A 21,008-nucleotide genomic window follows, 5' to 3' on the forward strand; every position below is an offset into this window, starting at 1 on the left:
AAACACTTAATAAAATAAAAATTAGATTTCCAGTAAAATATAAACCTGCATTTTTTTTTCTTTTGCTTCCAATGAGCGTCACATTTAACCAGCCCTAAACTAACTTACTGAATCAGGCAGTTTTTGATAAGACTCTCAAGAAATTCCATGGAGTCCAACCCATGTCCCGTTAAGGTATTGGAACGTATTGCTAGCATTACAAACTTGGTTAAGAAATGTTAAAACAGTCACACAAAAATGGTTTATTTAAGATGGACTGCAGAATGAAAACTCAGCTCTTTGCAGGAATAATGTTTTAGGTTTTCGCCATTTATTAGGTAAGTGGAAAAGAATGTAGACTCCATCCTAGGCCAGCCTTTCTCAAAGTTGAGCGAACGCCAGAATTACCAAAAGGGTTTGTTAACACATGGAGTCCTGCTTCCACGCCACCCGCCAAATGGAGTGGAGATCAGATGCCAGGCTTGAGAATTTACCCTTCCTAGAACTGATCAGGTGAAGCTTTTGCTGCGGTTCTGGGGACCCCAAAATGAGCACAGCTGAACTAGCTTGTCTATCTAGGTTATTATTTTATCTTTTTGTCTTTTTGCCATTTCTTGGGCTGCTCCCGCAGCATATGGAGGTTCCCAGGCTAGGGGTACAATCGGAGCTGTAGCCGCCAGCCTACACCAGAGCCACAGCAATGCGTGATCCGAGCCGCATCTGCAACCCACACACACCACAGCCCATGGCAACGCCGGATCCTTAACCCACTGAGCAAGGCCAGGGATCGAACCCACATCCTCATGGTTCCTAGTCAGATTCGCTAACCACTGAGCCACGATGGGAACTCCCATCTAGGTTATTTTTAGGAGAAATTAAGAAATTAAAAATCTGTGGCTAAAAGAAAACACTCCCACGACAACACCGTGTTTTCTAATGGTATTAAAGTTGAACAATTATCAACCGGTTACCTTGGGAAGCATAGAAAGTGCCAGTAAAAAGGACGGAGCATGTTAAGTGGCCATTAGGGTGATGAGGTGCCTGCCACCTCACGTGGGCTTTCCGCGGTCCCTCTGTTTTGACAAACACGTTTACTGTTCCTTCAGGAGGCGCCTCGAGAGTTCGGTTTTCCACCTGTGAGCATAAAAAGATTTATTTTTGTTTGCAAATAAAATAAGTACATGCTTCGCTTTGAGCATATTTCTTCAAAGAATCTCTTTTTTGCTGTGAAGTAAACTATTTTGACAGTCGCATCTTGTAGGAATACCTCATTTTGTCAGCAGGATCAAAGCGGGCCTCGTGTTTCTTCCTCCTGCTGTTAAAGCTTAGAATGTGAGCGCCTGACCAAGGCAGTTTGTGATTTCCAGAATATGTGCATCAGCTCACACTGTGATTGTGCCTGGGGCTGGGCAGATCCATAGACTATTTCTAGGATTGCTTAAAAACAAAATTTTTTTTTTTTAAATGTGATTGTAAAAGCGAAGAAATGCATCAGGTCTGTTTTCATAAGCTCCTGACTGGAGTGATAGACTGCTGGGCTCTGTCAAAGGTCACACCAAGCATTCTCTCTCTCTCAAACACACACACACACACACACACACACACACACACACACACACACACACACACACACACAGGCAGAGTTCTCTGAGCCGTACTGCTACCAGGTATGTACAAATGGCACCGTGCCAGACATTAAGTGCAGAATGTCACTGAGTGACTCTATTCCTAAAATATAATCGCCAAAAAGTTGAAATGTCATCAGTCTCGTGTCAAGGAACCTATGCAGAAAAGAACAAAAAAGAAATGATTTGAAGAAGACTCTGAAGTAAGTATCATTATTCACTGCTCATGCGTCAGAAAGATTTTGAAAGCTACATAAGTAAAATGACTCGCGAGACCGGAGGAGGATGCAGTTGGAAAGAAAGTGGAAAAGGGGGACCTGGATGTGTTAGCATCGTGTACCAACCGGCTTTCATTTGTTCACGAATCACCGCAAACTCATAAGCATCTCTCCTAAACATCTGGCCCTTGCAGCCTTATTGAACATTTGATAATTGTGACCTCATTCTTAAAGTACACGCGCATGAGAAGGTGGTCAAACACGAAATCCTGAGGCAGGCAAATATTCTCAATTATGAAGCCTTCATTTGTTAGGACGAATATACTTTCCCAATTATGAAAATAAATGTGGAAAAGACAGAGTGTTAATTTTTAATAAGTTTGAGGTCACGATATTTTATTTTCATTGGAGAAAGGCTATGGGATTCGTTGGATCCATAATTCCTACTCATTTTTTTTTTCAGTCTAATGCAATGTACAAAAAAATGATAAACTTGACTGGAAAAATATTAATTCATCATTTTAATATTTCATAAAAAATGTAATTGGTTTTATTATGCCTATGTATATAGTTCAAATTATTGCATAGAAAATGATTTGAAACGGTTCCAAATAAAATGAGACTCAAAAAGTTCAAGAAGTAAGGGCAAACCCAGATAATTATTATTCTAAAATGTCTGGTTAATTCAAAATAAATATATTTAAAATTTTTTCTTATGTATCTGGATAAATACATCAGTACTTTTACTCTATATTAAATTTGGCAATTGTACTATTCTGCTCTAATGTGGTCCCTTTTTTTTTTTAAATGTACATTTTCATCTATCTACTTTCCCCTAAAAAATGTTAAGAAAAAGGCATTCTGGAAGATTGGCTTGGCTTTCACCTGGAAACCTCCCTTGACAAAGAAAAAAAATATTTGAGAAGAAATATGCAATGAAAACATACAACATGGTGAATAAAAATCTTCATCCTTAATAAAACTCTTACCATGTACCAGTAACCTCTATATAAACATTTCATTTAAGTTTTCACAACAACCCATTGTAAAGGAGGCATTATTTTTCCTTCTGTAATCGTGGAGAAATCTAAGGTTTTATAGACTAAGAATGTTTTCCAAGAAGGTGTGGGAAATAATAGGTTTAGGATAGATTTCCCATTTGAGATTTTTTTTTTTGACAATAACACTTATTGCTGTTATGATTTAGATGTTTTAAGTAATACTGTTTAGTTGTTTCTTTATAAAAAAAAATGACTATGAAAGTGTGAGCATGTGTGTCTGGATGTATTTATCTGTAAAGGCATGCCATCGCCAGGAAAACCACAGCAGCTTTTTAACCACATCACACAGTCGTGACCTGTAGTTTCACACTTCATCCTAAAGAGGGTCCTTGGAGAACTGAATCCAATGACTGTTCCAAGGCCAGACACAGTCATACAATTTCCCACCTTGGATTTTACCAGTGTTAATCTAACATTGGCTAAGAGAAAAAAACGAACGAAAGCAAAGTGATTTTCCTATTGACAAATTCATGGCATTTTTTATAGAAACACAAAATGTGAAAGGCATCTTTCTAATTCTCAACAATACAATTGAAAAAAAGGAATGCATTGAAAAAGTTCTTCCCTGCTGCATTTTCTGTTAATTTTTTTCATTATTTCAAACATTTATGAAAACTCAATGACTGGATTTAATTTGACCATGCATATGAGCATATTAAAAATAGGATCAAAAGCACTGTAAATTGTTTTTTTACATTGGAATTTCTTTAAAAGCCAAATACTTTGTGTAAATGGACAAGAACTGAACAAGCCACATGGAAATCTTTTTTTCTTTTTTCAGATGGTACAGAGCAATTTCTTCTGAACCACAAATACCAAGAAATAAACTTAGGCTAGGGGCAAAAATATATTGTGTGAATATTACATTAAAATGTTAAAAATATACAACTTATGTAAGTATTTTTATTTTGAAAATATTCTATCTTATCAAATTTGTCCTTTTTCCTTTTTTTTTTTTTTTTTTTTTTTTTTTTTTTTGCTTTTTGGGGCTGCATCTGCAGCCTATGGAGGTTCCCAGGCTAGGGGTTGAATCAGAGGTAGAGCTGCCAGCCTACACCACAGCCACAGCAATGTGGGATCCAAGCCACATATATTTTTGGTTTATTGCATAAGCAACCTGGAAAATTCTAAGGGTGAACCAGACCACATCTGAGATTATGGAGCATATCATAATGGGAAACACTGGAGAGTATTTCCCTGTGTGCAGGAAGACAATGATATTAAATGTATAAAAAATGTAAAACAAACAGGCTTTTCTTTCTAAAAACCAAGAGTTACCATTCAGCAATGTTGTTAGGTGAACAAAAAAACCTGACTCTTCAGAAAATTTAATTTTGATCTCTACCAGCAAAAGATTTTAAAATAGAAATCATACATATTTCTGTTTCAATGAAATATTTGTTATAACATTGTGCTTTAGATAAAGAATATTTTAAGTATGATATTTTTTATATATGTGTGTATATATATATATATAAAACACACACTCACAATTTGGCTAAATTTTGTTGAAGCGTCTGGCTTTTAAGATTCATAGATTGCTTCTATCAAAGACACATTAAAAGAATCCTCAACAAAAAGAGACGAATCCTTGATGATTCTCATAGATCTCCAGGGCTATCAAAAATACTCAAATATGTAATCTCTTAAGGGCATAATAGCTATTGTAATTGGTTAAAAATATATGTATCTCTATATGTATTTTCACATCAGTTGAAGACCATGGGTTTTAACTTCTTGGCAGCACAGTTGACTTGTTCTAAATAAAGACATTGTTATTCAATCCCAGTGATTAGAGATGGATCATTGACTTGGGCAAAGTGTTTGCATACTGAGCACAGGATAAAGAAATGTACCAAGGGGAGAAAAAGAGCTGTGTTTTAAGTCAGGACTGAGTCTAAAAAGTGTGAGGCCATGGGAGAATAGGGTGTTACAATCCAATTCTACTTCTCCCTTCCCATCCGGGCGGTGCAGCATTTGATTTCTGAAGGTCAGTATCATCCATTATCCACCCAAGGCATGGATATGTAACCAGGTCTCCCTTGTTTAAAGTTACCAGAACATCAAGAGACAGAGTGGGACCCAATTTAGTACCCGGAACCACAATTTGCAATTTACAATTTGGAAAAAGTCTCAGTTTCAAGATCATGGGGAATGTTCTTTTGTTTCTCCTTCCTTTTTTTTTTTGAATGGAGAAGAAAGGCTGGCCTACTGCCATTCCTGCTTTTAAGAGAAAGTAACCATCAGAAGGGGTCTAGGCTATAAAAATACTTAATGGCAATAAAGACTACAGCTCAGCTCCACTGATAGATGATGTGAGCAGCTTGGAAAGCCACCAATCTCTGAAGCGAAATGGGAGGTGTGATCAAAAATAAGGAAGCAAAAATTAAATGGCAGAGCTGTTTTTCAAGGTAATATTTATACAATACACTCTTCAATGAAGACAGAGTGCATTAAAATGATAGGGCATTAGCAAAGATTGCCAAAAAATATCTAAAACTAATGAGTACTTCCCTTAAGAGAAGCTAAATCTAATTAATCAAGAAATACACATAAGAGTAGAATGTGATGTTTTGAAACTAAACAATGTCATGCTAGTCCAGAACAATTATGTACAATTAATTGGGTTTTTAATACGACCCCAGTAATAAAAAGCACAATTTTGTCCATCTTTTAACTACTAATGAAATACAGATATCCATTATAGATTTCTGAAATGTGGATATCAAATGCTGATATTAATGTAGTTTTAGATACTGTTCTTATGAATATATCACACTAATGAAATTAAAATATTTTACTTTAATAGGTGAGGCAAACTCAACCATTTAATTGATTAACATACTTGCCGGAGAGCGTGTTGCCATGTTGCGGCAGCCACAAGCTTTCAGTTATTTTCACTTTTTAATCATTTACTTAATTGTCTAGCTCATTATGAGAAATAAGAACATGCACGTTAAACATATCTCTAAATTAGGCAAAATTGTAGGTATGCCTGCTCACCAGGCCAACTGACCCTTTGAAATTTCAGTAAAATGCAGCTTCTGCCCTTCACTAGACCTATATGCAGTCTTGAGATTTATGTTGAGTATAAAATCCTACTAAGCCTTAAATGAAATTTTATAAAATCTCCCATCCTCCTTGAAAGGCTAGCTGTGCCGAGAGTGAGTCACCATCACTTACTTCTTCCTTGATATCCATTGTCATCCGACACTTAATACATTCCCGGCATGTAAATTCACAGACTCACCAGTGGGCCCAGAGTGCAACCTCTGGCCGTGCAAGCTTGGACTCTGAAGGAATGGAAGCTCCAAGGAGCAAATCCATAAGCATGACAGCTGAGTTCCGAGGAATTCTGAATCAAGATACCATCTAGGTAGAGTCCATAACTTGTGATAACACCTGAGAAGACAATAATTGGCGTTTAGCAGGATGGATGGACAATAGAAAGAATGTCTTAAAGGAAGCAAGCACTTCTTGACATGGTTTCTAGTTTTGTGGAATCACAGTATTGCCCTTCATCTAAACCCTGTCTCTTCCCAAAGGATAAAACAAGCTTGAAACTCCTGAAGAGCAAATTGGTAGCTAATTAGTACAGAAACAGAACCCAAGTGTCCCAGTACAGGACTCTTTTCTGTTTCATCACACCACCTGCTGTCATTGGTGTTCCACCTCAAAAATGAAAAAATTCAGTACATGTATCATTTGCATTGCTTTCTAAAAGGATATCCTAATATTTGTGCCCTAGAGGTACAATGACCTTATTTGTTGATGCGTCCTGTGCGACTCAGGGCGTGTCAGGCCCTTCTAAGTGCCGGATGTGTATGAGGTCCTTTTTAGCCTCTCCTCGCAGCACCAGTGTAATTGAGGCAATGTTATCATCACCGTCTCAGAGATGAGGAAATTGCAGGCACAGGGAGATCAGGTAACCTGCCCAAGGTCACAAAGCTGGCAAGCGTTGGAGTCAGGATTCGAATCTAGGTGGTCTGGCCCCAGAGCCCGTATTTCCACCACAACACTGAAACGCCTAAACATAAAGCTTTGTACAAACTGCACAAATTCCATTCATGAGCCACTCATGAAGGGGTTAGAGAAACTACGGTGTGCTGGGGTTAATGATCAACTAAAATTTATTTCAGAAGGACAGCTATGTACAATGTCACGAAATCAGCTAAGAGATTTGAGAGGCCGAATGGCCACTGACTGGATAGACTCCTTTGATATATTCCATCCAGACATACACGAAAAGGAAGTTATGGAATCTCTGTCCACTGGAAGTACCGCAGTCCCGTAGTCATTAAACTCCATACTGTAGGAAACAAGACTCTGCTTACATGATAAATTAGAACCTCTTTCAAAGTAAAATCACTTTCACAGTGGCCTCCTAGGTGTGTCCTTGAGGAATTATCTTAAATGTTCCTCTGGGAGATGATCTTTGCCAGGGACAGCAGTTGGGTGTCTCTCCACTAGCCCACAGGACACCTCTGTCAGAGCATTATCCACTTCTCACATTCTTCTTCTTATCATTATCATTATTCCTTGTGTGATTGTCTAGCATCCCCAGTGGGCTACAGGACTGCCAAGGCAACCTCAGCGCTTCCTCACCTGTGCATTTACAGAACTTAGCACTATGCCTAAGACATAGTAGGCAGTTAAAACTACTGACTGGATGACTAAACTAACATACAGGCAGCACAGTCATATCGGCATCTAATACAGAGTGAAAATTCAAGACTATAGGAAAAAGCAATACTGAGATGCCTGAAACAAGACAAGAGGGTTGCTAAAAAAAAAAAAAAAAAAAAAAAAAGATAATACAGAATAGCTCAGAAACAGAATATGTGGAGATGGAATGAGTTTTGAAACAAAAGATTCTAGCAAAATCAAAGGTCATCAAGGGAGTTCCTAAAAGCTGGCTTCCTGGAGGCCTGACCCTCAGCCTTATGGTCAGCACATCTGGTCTTGTTAATGTCTTGAAAGTAGATCAGACCTTGACCCACCTTCATATTCAGGATAGCATCACTCAGGGAATCCTAACACCGGAGATATTCCCCAGTGCTCCTCCCTCCTGGGAAGGGGTTCCTCCCTTCTAGAACATATTCATGAGGGTCTAGCAGCACCATCATCTGTCAACTTACAGAATGCTCTGAGGCTGCCACAATAGTCCTCACAAGTTCACCGTGGATTAAGAAATCAGTTTATAGCAAAAGAAGGAGGAAGTGAGCAAACCATGGAAGTGCCTCATCTTACAATATATGTCCTCAACGCCTAGCCTGAGAGATTGCTCCCGGAGCCTACGTTTCAGCCCATGCTGAGTGATAACACCCTGTGAACTTGGGGTTCCTTTGGGATGCTACATCTGCTTTGAACGAGGGACCAATATCTGAGGCTCACTTTTCTATAGTGAGAAAATGCAGGAATCAAGAGGTGCTTAGTGTGTTTCCTTTCACTATTATACTTAATACACTACACAGACTATTTGTGCTTTCTCTACCACAGAGAGGAACACTTTTATCATGCACCATCACCAAGGTGGTACTAAATTAGAAACCAAGAATATTACCTGGAAATTTGGGATCCTCAGGAAACTCTACCAACAGGCAAAGAAAAAGTTACTATGTGGAAGGAAGAACGAGCTTCCTTCCACATGCTGACACCCTGGACTTTCTCAAGGGCATCCCTTTATTGGTCCAGGTCTGGTCCTGTAAGTACTGATGCAGCAACCGAAGCCAAGACCACTAAGGACACAGACCTTTTAGTAATAAAGGTTTGATTGCCTTGCTAAGTCAAAAATCCCAAACAGATGAGCTACAGCCTGAAAGCAAAGGGGACAGGTTGCAAATATCAACTATAGCCTTAACTGTTTATAGAAACAAGAATTGTAGATGTTATTTTTTTTTAATTTCTTGCTTATTACATAGGGATTTGTATATAATAACTCCTTGTTCTTATTGATTTTATAAAGAAAGTTAGTGGGTGTTTACAGTTTAGTTTTTAAGTTGTAGAATATCCAAGTGGGTTGTATCTAAACTAAAAAGGGAATTGATGCTACCCGGATAGGAATATAGTGACAGAGGGTCAGATCATCTCCATTTGCCCAGAGTGTAGTAGCATCTTTTGGGGTGGAAGCATGCAGTGATTGCTGTCAGCAAAGGAAGGAAGGCAAAGTAGAAGAGTGGGCATGGATGCTGAGTACCTAAGCTGTTCTTCATCTAAGTTATCCCATCCTAGTCCCACATGCACACTTCTGCAGTCTGTTCTGGATGCTGCGTTTTGCTCTCTTGCTTGTTGACTTTTTAAAGTTCCACCAGTAGGAGGCCTTGCTAGAAGGGCAGAAGCTGAAGAAAGAGTTCCAGAGTTGATGTCTTTGCTGACTGCAATTACACAACCAAGTGGTCTAGGCAGCACAAGCACCTGTTCCGTGTTGGCAGCTTCTTCGGTATGAGAATCTGGGTGGCATGTCAGCTCCAGCTGGGGCAGCACCTCTTAAAGCATCTAATTTAAATCAGCAGATCCAGCAGTAGGCAGAGGCAGGTTTGCAGCCTCCGTCCAGGAAACTTCTGTAGTTCTTGGCAATCACCCTTTTTGTTCTTCTAGGACCCACCCCTTCCTTTTTTTTTTTTTCTTTCTGTCTCTTCTAATCCTTCCCACACGCCTGTAACCAACTCCTTGTATTAAATACTGTCTCTCTTGAATACTTTGCATATTTCTGTTTGACCAATTAGATCTTGATCAATACATTCTTTCCGATGAAAGCTTTTTTTCTTAAATTTAAATGAGCTAATGCTATAAAAAGCTACTGCTTTGATCCGTTTTCTTTTCTGAAGATAATTTTGTACAGTGTATCTTTCCAAAATCAGGTCCATATCCCTTCTTTCCAAATTTCTGAGAAAGAGCCTGCATTTTACTATCACGTGCCACTCAGGCTCCACAAAAAAGTGCAGGTAATTCAAAGACTTCCCATAGAGAGTATCTGACTTAATGCCATTTAATAATTGATGCACAGAAGCAGAGATGAATTAAGACTAGAAAATGAAAGATACATAGTGAAAAGCCAACTAGTACACGAAAAACTTAAGAAAAATAAAACAAAATCAGTGATAATAAAGACAAGAAATTATCATATGCCAGGCATTCTGCTAAGCAGTCATTGCATGCAAGTTCGCACAATGTGCACATGACTTGTGTTATTGCACATATGTGCAAATCACATGTTGCAGAAGCTCTTAAGGAAATTTTAAGGCCCCTGAAATGCTACGTACTTGACATACTTTTCAATACTGAAATAGATAGTACCCGAATCGATAGTTCCCTTTTCGTACATACTGGGAGAATAGAGAATTTCTTTTCTGCTAGGATTACATGCATAATATCTCGTTTATCTGATGTATTGGGAAATGGGATATTTTATAGGAATTAATTTTCATCATAACTACATCTCACCCTTAAGCACAAACTTTAAAAATCTTAACCATTTTTTGAAGGAAATCTTTCCAATAAGCACTGTGCACCACCTGTCTTTGCACAGACAGTAACAACTAGAATTGAGTCATTTTGTGATGACTCCAGCTGTGCCTTATGGACATCAGGGGCTGTATTCCCTAATTCAGGGATCCCCCAGGACTTAGAAGACACAGGATATTCACCCAGCTCTTCTCCTTAACATTACTCAGTGGCTACACTTTATCAGTTTTTGTGTCTACTTTTTGAGTTCTCCATTCTCCCTCAGTGACAGACTCAGAGTAACTTCTCTGCTTCATCCACCTGACTCCAGCAAGTCAACCCCTAGAAAGTTCTGCTGAGAAACTAGATTCCCATGACATTTGGAACCATGGATAAAGAAATAATAGACAGTTCCTGAGAGCAAGGCTCAGAGTAAGAGGAGTGCATGGCAAAGGAGCTGAGCATGAAACTAAGTGAGGTTTGTGACAGCTAACTAGTCAGACATTTTTTTTTTTTAGTATCTAGGATGCATTTGGAACTAATGGGTGGATGGGACTGAAGCTTAACCTCAGGGCTGGTGAGAGCATCTAAACACACCACCCACACACACAGTTACCCAGCATTCTGCAGGTGACCAGTATTTGACAGGATTTGTAGGAAGGCCTAAGATCAACTGTACAACCAAACTGTAAAGCCAGCATACACTGGATATGTGCAGTCTGCAATCTCCATCATTTTGGACACCCTCCTCTTCTTCATCCACTAACTCCATCCTGAGTCCTGTCGACCTACGTTCCAAATATTGCCCCATCTCCATATCTGTGACCATCTAGCCCATTCTAGCATCATCTCACACCTGAGAATAATAGCCACCTGTGTTTTGATGCATTGTTCATGCACCCATACAATTCACTCTTCGTAATACAGCCAGAGAGACATTTTCCAAATACCTATCTGAGCACATCAGAATTGATTACGGTCAACCAGTGGCCAGGCAGGCCTTTGCCGAGGACTAGCAAGATGAGTTCCCTATCCCAGAACCAGAAAGTGAGGGGTCACTGTGAGCATGTTGTGAGGATGAAGGAGACTAGTGTTGTTGACCTCTCTGGCTTTTCTGCCCTTTGGTCCAGGTCTTTCCAGCCAATCACCAGATCACAAGGTCAGGCCAAAGTGGTATACTCTTGTGGCTTGGTGCTGCTGTCCACGTGTGTCCCCCCAAAAGAGCCTAAGACCAGGCATTTCCTCTGGTACGGTTTGGACAAGGCCATTAACCATAAAATCTTGAGTTAAAGACATACAGTCAAGCCTCCTGGTAAATTTGTGAACAATTAGAGCTATCATTTGAAAAGAACACTATTTCTCATCAAGATAGGCCAGCAGATCTCATAACCTCTTTTGCTTTAGCAAACGTTTTGATATAAATAAAAGTAGCATGATATGAAACATCATATAATTTAGTTCCAAAAACATACCTTAATAAGTCGTTAGTCTAAAATATCTGTTAACACAACAATTTTTACTAACCTCAGATTCCCAAAGTAGGTTACAAAAACAGATGAATACAATCTTGCGGATGTTTTAAATGGAGCCTAAGAGGACACTTTCCTTCTGTGATGTGTGTGAATAGCTTTGAGAAAAGCAAAATGCTAAATTCTTAAAATGCTGTCTATATTTTTGAAATTATGAAACGCTTTATTATTAAAAAATCTACGGAATGCTTACTTTGAGTCAGACAATAGGTTGCATGCTTTATATGAATTATTTCTGTTAACTTTGATAACACCAAGAAATTAGAACTGGTATTCGCTGTGTTATAGAGATGGGGGAGTACCATCTTAGAGGGGCTAAACTATTTCCCAAGGTCATAAAGGATAAATGCAGGGGTGGGACCTGGCAGTCTCATTGCACTGCAGCCACTACTTCTGTTATCCATTTTTGGCCTAATTTTCTCTTCTAAAATATGTAGGAATTCCACTCAAATGAAGAACTGTTGAACATGCTCTGGCCCTAAAAGCAATTGGGATGAACCTAATGAAAAATTAACATATATTCATTGAAAGTCAATTGCCTAAAAGGTAACTATGCTTGGTGCTTTGGGAGACAAAAAGAGTAAGAAATAGCATCTACCTTTAAGGAAGGAAGCAAAGGGTTAAACACAAGTCTAATTAAATAACAATCCAAGAGTTAGATGAGTGATAAGCTCCACAAAACCTTTGTGCCCAGCAAAGGTTTCGATAGTGAGTAGAGAAGGTTCTAGAAGGGAACAAATCACTCTGGCTAAAATGAGTCCTAAAAGCTTTTTAGAGAAACCAGGCATTCCATGCAAGGCAGCTGGGTCTTCCACAGGCTCTTGCATAAATTTTAAATGGTAAAAGGCAATGACTCAGGAAGATGTTCCACCAATGGGTGGAAGCAAGAAAAGTATAAGGTAAAGATATCCCGACTAGACTAGTATTTTGTTGTTGCTGTCGTCATTGGTTAAAGTCTAATAGAAAATAAACATTCAACGGGAAGTTGAGCCTTGAATGCCCTGCCAAGGAGATGGGATTTTATGATGCATGGGAGAACCACTGATGTTTTCAAATACTGACAAGGGACATAATGAAAGTTTAGAAAAAACGAATACAGAATGACATATAGAATAGAATGGCATTGGGCAGACCATGGAAGTAGGGAGAAATGGGACAGCAGAGAGTGTGAAAAAGAAAAATACAATAAATTGTAAAGCCACATTTTCCGGACTGTGACTAGCTGTGACCCAGGCAGGCTGTGGGAATGTCACATTTCAGCAGTAGTGCTTAGCATTATGTTCTAAGAACAAAGTATTTGCAGCACTTTAATATACAGCTGATCTTTGAACAACACAGGTTTGAACTGTGTGGGTCCACTTACACGTAGATTGTTTTCGACAAATACATTGTGAAACAACCTGAGGTTTGCTGAATCCATAGATGCAGAATTGCAGATAGGGAGGGCTGACTGTGAGGATTTCAGCATCTCTGGATTTTGGTATCGGCGGTGGGTTCTGGAACTAATCTCCGCAGATACTGAGGACTGAATGTGGATTTTCTACTGCACGGGAGTTGGCACCCCATCCCCCTTGTTGTTCAAGGGTCAACTGTACTTTCTCTTCTTTAATAAAACAAACATGGGAGTTCCCATCATGGCTCAGCAGAAATGAATCCAACTAGTAACCATGAGGTTGAGGGTTTGATCCCCGGCCTCACTCAGTGGGTTAAGGATCCGGCATTGCCATGAGCTGTGGTATAGGTTGCAGATGTGGCTGGTATCTGGCTGGGACCTGGCTTGGATCTGGCATTGCTGTGACTGTGGCTATAACTCTAATTCAACCCCTCGCCTGGGAACTTCCATATGCCATAGGTGAGGCCCTAAAAAGCAAAAAAAAAAAAAAAAAGTATTTAGGACTGGGATGTGTTAGACTAAGTTTGGTGTAACAATGTCACTAGTCAGAAGAGAGAATTGACTGTCTTAGGAGAGATGGACTGTGAAATTCCCAAGAAAAAATTCATAAAACTCTGCTACTGACGTACCAACTTGCCTTCATACTACCAGTTTAAAGAGGGATTGTTTTTTAATTTGAAGGTTAAAAAAGACAGTCACGCCTCTGTTTGGGATCTTTTGTGTGTCAGTGTCACATTCTCAGTTGTGATAGCTTTGGAAGAGGTTGCCATTGGGGGGAACCATTCAAAGCAGACCCAGGCTCTCTCTCTGCATTATTTCTTACCACTGCATGTAAATCTATAATCATCTGAAAATAAAATTTAATTTTTAACTGAAATACCAAAAAAAAACCCCTCACACATAGGGAAGCCTGAGAGAAGAGGCAGGCACTCGAAAGTCAGAGGACGTTGATGTTCAAAAGATTATAACTGTGCTCATGCTTTAATCAGGTACCATTCAGTCCTCAGAAAATACCCTTGAAAGCAGAATGAATTTTTCCTTCCTTTATAGATGGAAAAAGAGGTTGGAGAGAGGTTTGCTAACTTGGCTAATGCCACACAGCTGGAAAGTGATGGAGCTATAAGTTGGCACTGAAGCATTCTGACCCTACAGTGCATCAAACAGAATACTCTCCAGCTTTTGTGGACCTATTTTTTATCTATCTTTTAAAAATTATGTAATAAAACATAATTTAGAAAAATGCATAAAATGCTTTATTTTCAAAACAAATTAAAAGGCAAAATTCCATTGCCAAGGCTAAAAAAATAGCATATTGCCAGCACTCCACAAAGCGCCTGAGTCCTTCATGATTCCAACTCTTTCCCCACTCACAGACAACTAGGTTGACCTAAAGAGCCATTTTCTTGTCTTTTCTACCCAGGAATAAATCCCTACACAAAGCAATTAAGTGTTGTGTGTTTTCCACTTTGAATTAATGAAATCACATTTATGCGTTTTTTGCTCAACATAATGTGCCCAGATCTAACCATGTGGTTGAGGGTAGCCATACATCATCCTTTTTCATTGCCGTATCGTATTCATGTATGACCCAATATATATTTATTCTACTACTGCTATTTGGATTGTTTCCACATCTTGGCTGATATATCAGTGTAGCTATAATCACTTTTGTACATGTGTCTTGCGGCTCATATGTACACATGCATGTCCTATGGTATTGAGCCTAAACTTGTTGGGATACGTTCAGCTTTACTAGAGAATGCCCAGGAGTTTTCAAAGTGCATCAATTCCCATGACCACCAATAGTGCATGCAAGTCCTCATTATTCCATATCCTCAAAAAGACCTTTTAGGGAGTTCCCGTCATGGCTCAGCGGAAACAAATCTGACTGGCATCCATGAGGACAAAGGTTCGATTCCTAGCCTCATGCAGCGACTTAAAGATCCAGTGTTGCCGTGACTTGTGGTGTAGGCCATAGACATAGCTTGGATCTGGCATTGCTGTAGCAGTGGCTACAGCTCTGATTTGACCTCTAGCCTGGGAAACTTCATGTGCCACAGGGGTGGCCCTAAAAAAATAATAATTTTTAGAGTCACACTGTTAAATTTTTGTCAGTGTTTTATGTGTAAAATAATTTCTTGTGTTGGTATTATTTTTTATTTCCCAGCTTATTTAAGAGACTGAGTACATTTCCCTATGTCTATCAGCCATTTACTTTTTTCTTTTGTTAAATGCTTTTCCAGACCTTTCCCTAGTTTATTACTATTATTGCTATTATTATTATTTATATCTGCACCCACAGCATATGGAAGTTCGCAGGCCAGGGACTGAATCGGAGCCACTGCTGTGACCTACGCTGCAGCTGCGGCAACACAGGATCCTTTAACCCATTGCACTTGGCAGGGATTTAAGCTGTAGCAGTCATGTTTTTAACCCACTGCACCACAGCAGAAGCTCCTCCCCAGTTTTTTATCGATTCCTAGGAACACTTTACATATTGTGGATACTGGACTTCTGATAGTTACATGTGTTATAAATATCACATCCCAAATCTATCACTTAACTCTTCAGGCACATACTTTACAGCACATTTTGATAGAAAAAATATTCTTAATTTTAGTAAATGTTTTAATCACTACAAAGTTACCTAATCATCTTTAATAATTCTGTTTGCCTGAAATTCTCCCTCTTCTGATATTAACGTAGCTACATCAACATTCTTTTATATTCCTTACATTTTGGTTTGCTTGAGTTTGAGAAGGAAGGGGTTAACAGATGGTTCATGGCCTTTCCTCCAGCCTTGGTGACTCCTGAGGCTCTACCTTGGCTGAACCTTGCAACATGAACTCAAGAAAGAGAATCCATCTGAGGACTGTGTACTAGCACCTGACGTCATTGTCAACATTGCTTATGAGTATCCTGTTAGCTGTCACTGAGAAGGTGCAGCTGCACCAAAGAGCAGATACTTGGCGCATGTCCTTGGTACCCTCACGGTGGGACAGAGGTGTGGTTTCATTCAGTGACTTTTAGAAAAAATGATGGAGAGTTGTATATGCTGACATGAAACCCATCTACTTCAGAGGAGAAAAAAACCCGAGGTGCCAAACAGTATACATTTATGACGAATTATTTTTAAATGTCTATCTTATGCCCATACATGTAAATGATTATTTGTTCAATTGGCACAGTGGTTACTGAGCACCTACTGTGTTATGGGTACTCTCTTCAATGTGGTATAGACAAGGCAAGCAAGAGACTTAAAATCAGGGGGCCGGTCGAAGGCTCCCCACCTGGTGGCCCCCCATCACAGCTCTTCCTTGCACCACACACAGCCATTCTCTTGCGACTACACAGACTTAAAACTTGGCCAGGAAGCTCAATTTCCCAAGCTTTTATTTCCTCACTGATAAAATTGGGGCACTACTCCCTGCCCTGATGGCCTGACTGAGTTAACGTGAGAATCACATGAGTGAGCACATATGAAAGCCCCTTAGGGATCCTGCGTTATGCACGTGGAAGGCACGAGCCTAGAGCTGTCCCTTTTCCAGGTTAAGTCCAAGTCCAGTTTGCCGCAGGAATCTTGCCTTAGACTGTCTCCCTCTACCCTGATCTATGTCGCAAACTGTGTCTCTTGTAAAAAGTAATTTGCACATCTCAAAAACACATTTGAGACAGGTCTCTATTCCTTCCGGGTCCTGCAAGGTGATGCTGTGTGTCATCATCTAGCAGTTTCTTTTCCGCATGTGCTCTTTATGGAAGATCCCCCACCCTTCCACCCCAACCAACTCTAAAGAGTGCGGTGTCAAAAAACAGGTACTTACTAAATACTATAAAATAATGTTTTGAAAGAAATCTATTGGAGTTAGTGGATTTGGTGGATAGATATTTAGGGAGGACCTACTATGTGCCAGGCATTGTGTTTCCTGCTGGGAACACAGAAACAATCAAAACAGTCCTGGTCCCTGCCCTTAGCAAACTTTCAAGCTAAGAGAGAAGAGAGCAAAGTGCATTATTTGGGTGTAGAGTGGATCAGAGGAGAATTAGATGGAATAGAAGACAACATAGGGGGTGAGGGAGAGAAGGTGATGCCAGCCTCACCGGGTAAGTTAGTGAAAAGGCTTCTTGGAGACATGGATCTATAGAATTGACCTTGCACTCAGAGCGACTTTATCAAGAGGCAGAATTTCATAAACCATTATATGATTACTGATAACAAAGCTTCTATGATAATAACTTGAAAGTTTTCATGAGATATCAATATGCTGATTACTATTGAAAAATTAATGTCACAGAGTTATTAGATAAACAACCTGTATCTACAGCTTTTGGGCACAGCTCGCCTTACTGGCTTTTTTAAGGTCACAAAATAGAATTTTCATTTGTTTATTTATTTTTGCCAGTCTCAGAACGAAGGAAGGCATTTTTTTGTTTTGCTGTGTTTTTGGTTTTGGGGCCAAACCTGCAGCACATGGAGGTTCCCAGGCTAGGATTTGAATAGGAGCTAAAGCTGCCAGCCTATGCCAGAGCCACAGCAATGTCAGGTCTGAGCTGTGTTTGCAACATACACCACAGCTCACGGCAATGCCAGATCCATAACCCATTGAGCAAGGGCAGGGACTGAACCCGCATCCTCATGGATGCTAGTTCGGTTTGTTCCCACCGAGCCACAAGGGGAACTTCCAGGAAAGTGTTTTATATTGGCTATACATCCAGACCCTGGAATTCTGTGACTTAAGTGTGGATAAAATTAGATTTAGGGGAACTTCCAGGAAAGTGTTTTATATTGGCTATACATCCAGACCCTGGAATTCTGTGACTTAAGTGTGGATAAAATTAGATTTAGGCTTCAGTCAGGGGCTCAGTAGGAAGCTAATGGGAACTGAAATGGACAAGAGAGGGTAGTTTGGTGAAGAGACTATTTACAAAGATATGGGTAGAGTTAAAGCCAAGCACGGGAGTTACAGGTGGGGCCACTGGATGATGGGAGCTGCAGCTTTGCGGGGAGGAAGGCAGTCCTGGGGCCCAGAGCCTGGCAGAAAGTCCTGAGACTCCATTCTCCTCCAACCCTCTCGTTTCTTGTCCCTGCTGCTGCCTAGGGACGAACCAAAACATGAAAACAATTTTAAAAAAGAAAGAAAAGAAAAAAAGAATACTAATAATAATAAAAGCCAGAGAAAAAGGAAGCCCATGGATGCTGTGACTAAAGGTTAGCCTCGTAGGATCCAAGGCTGTGTGGGGAGAGTAGAGAGAGATTTCTAGAGAGGCAAATGAAAAATAGCCAACACAAAAAAAATTTACAGAGAATGATCTTATTGTATTGCCCTGCACTGTATTTTTCATGCCTTTCTCTTGTGCTAATCATCAGTAATATAGCCATAAGAAAATAAAACAAGATTTGCTATGTGCTAAGGGGATCAGGTTATTTACTCCAGTTCTACAAATTCACTTCTTCAGTGGATAATCCACAAAATGGATACTTAAGTCCCACTGGCTCTCTATCAGAAGCAGTTTAAAGTTTATCACCTTTCTCCTTCCATAATGGTAGAATTTTTAAGGTGTTTAATTTTCACAGGGAAGTTGAAGCATAATCGTCCATAAAGCCCATCCACTGGGATACCTATCTTTGTGCCTCTTCATCATGTGATGTCAAATTGTATTTCCCGAGATGCCCAATAGGTTGTCATATATAACCAAGGAAATTCAATACAAGTACAATACGATGTAAATTTAATACAAGGTATATGTATTGACACTGCAGAACTCTGTTTACTGTACGAATTAAACAACAATGCTTTAGTGTGTCATAAAAATAACATGCCTAGTGAATATAGAAGCTCCAAACATATTTGTTTGTTTGTTTCCAGTGCAGCGTGGCAACATGAATATCAGCTGAGGTTTCCCCTCAGGTCCGGATCATAATTGAATGTGGCAGATATCTCCCTGTGTGAATATTTGATCCTTCAATTAAAAAGGAAAAGAGAGCGCAGCTTTCCCAACGTGGGAGAATGCCTTATTACTGTGATGCTCTCCTAAAAATGGAATCAACGGAATCCTAAAAAAGACTGTGCTGGGGAAATTCTACCTGACAAACTGATTGGAGGTGTTTCATAAAAGTTACACAAAGGTTTGCTCAAAACTGTCAGGCCGTTTTCCTAAGTGGCTCACCCAATTCTATAATTTGGTTCTTCTGTTAAATCTGAGCATTTCCAGGAAAGAAGGTAGCTTCCTGTTTTGACTGTTTTAAAAATCAAGTTATTTCTAAACACAAAGTTTAAAAAAAAAAAAGGTTCTTCCTCTAAAACCAGAGTAAAAAATTAGGACAGAGAGCTTAGAAATTTTGAACACTGGCACTGAGAATGAGATACTGAACCAGTCAGAATATCTTCAAAAAAATCCTCTTTTTTCCGCCCCACGTGGCTAGATGAAATCCTATACCATGAGCACTTCTGCAAAAAGAAGAGGCAGAAGAGTCATATGAAAAAAATCATGCATTTTGGAGTCATTCACACGGTATTTTGTATTACACTCCTACTCGACTAGCTGTCTTGCCTAGAGTAATTAAATTGCTTAATACATATAAATTTGACTTTCCACACCTGGATGTTGGAATAATAACACCTATTTCATGAACTAGTTATGAGAATTAAAGTACCTGGCACATAGTTATAAACTGTAGCTATTACTACTACTGTCATTTATGCTGTCAGAAAATCAAAGACTTATTTCTTTGCATGGGGAGAGCACCTGATCAGTATTTACACATACACCTCGGGTGCATACATTCAAACAGTTATTTCTCTCTCTCCTTTCTTAATGTGAAGGACAGCCTATACAGAGTGTGTACAAATGCCTACAATTAACTGGTGTCTTTACCGCACATTTCTGAAATAATCGATAGGCTCAAAAAATTGAGCTAAATATTCTTTCCATAATGTTCTACTGTCTTTATGGTACTATGCATAAGTCTGCAAAAATCATGAACCTCCTAAAACTTTTCTATTCTTCTGTAAATTACTGCCTCTTCCTTGATACATATCCACATATCAATTTTTACAAAGCTGGGTCAACCCCAAAGGCTGCATTAGGAAAATGTTTCCATTGGCTCCTCGAGCACTCTTTCTTTTCTCAAGGAGATCCTGGGACTCTAGGCTAATGGGTGTTCAGATCTCAGGCCCTCCTCTTTCTATGCCCATCTTAACATTAGCAAATCTTGCTGGCCTTAACAACATAGCCTTTCACACTGAGGCATGCAAAGCGGATTCCACTTAGTGTGCTGTCTCTCTTCAGAACATCTATGCATTTAACAGGTGGAGGAAACTTATGCCAAATGACTGGGTCTTTAAGCTTGTATTTTGAGCCCTCAGTGGGCCAAGAGGGAAATGCCTTTCCCCTGCCTTTGAAATCATCTCACCTCTATTACCTCATTATAAGGTGTTCTGTAAACGTGCATTTGTGAGTAACATATGATTGCATGTGCTTAATGCTTCTCACAGCAACACAATTATCATTTGATGATTGTCCGTGGCATCAGTAAACATCAGTCCATGCACCAGCTTTCCAGTACCCATCTCCACCATGACTGGTACCCTTCCAAGCGCTGGGACTAGAAGAGTGAACCAGGCACACAGAAGATACAGAATCCCTGCCCCCATGTGGGTCACTGTCTAACAGGGAAATGATTTGGGGTCCACTGACTTAGGTACAGATAGTGGAGAGCTACAAGAAATCCCAAGTATTAATAAAGGATAAGAATTTCATAT

At 39.6% G+C, this 21,008-nt stretch overlaps 1 protein-coding gene across 1 annotated transcript in view; it reads right to left on the reverse strand.

Moving 5' to 3' along the window:
• USH2A (usherin) overlaps positions 1–21,008 on the reverse strand; it is an 837,868-nt gene that overhangs the window by 380,670 nt on the left and 436,190 nt on the right. The window contains exons 37-38 of the mRNA XM_021064292.2: positions 6,134–6,285; positions 951–1,113 (exon numbers count right to left, since the gene is read on the reverse strand). Coding sequence (XP_020919951.2) covers positions 951–1,113; positions 6,134–6,285 — 315 coding nt within the window. The remainder of the gene's footprint in view (positions 1–950; positions 1,114–6,133; positions 6,286–21,008) is intronic.

Source organism: Sus scrofa, chromosome 10 (genome assembly GCF_054392235.1).
Source record: "Sus scrofa isolate SSC_HxYL_T2T_F1_AM1 chromosome 10, Sscrofa_HxYL_maternal_Yorkshire_Landrace_v2.0, whole genome shotgun sequence".
NCBI lineage: Eukaryota > Metazoa > Chordata > Mammalia > Artiodactyla > Suidae > Sus > Sus scrofa.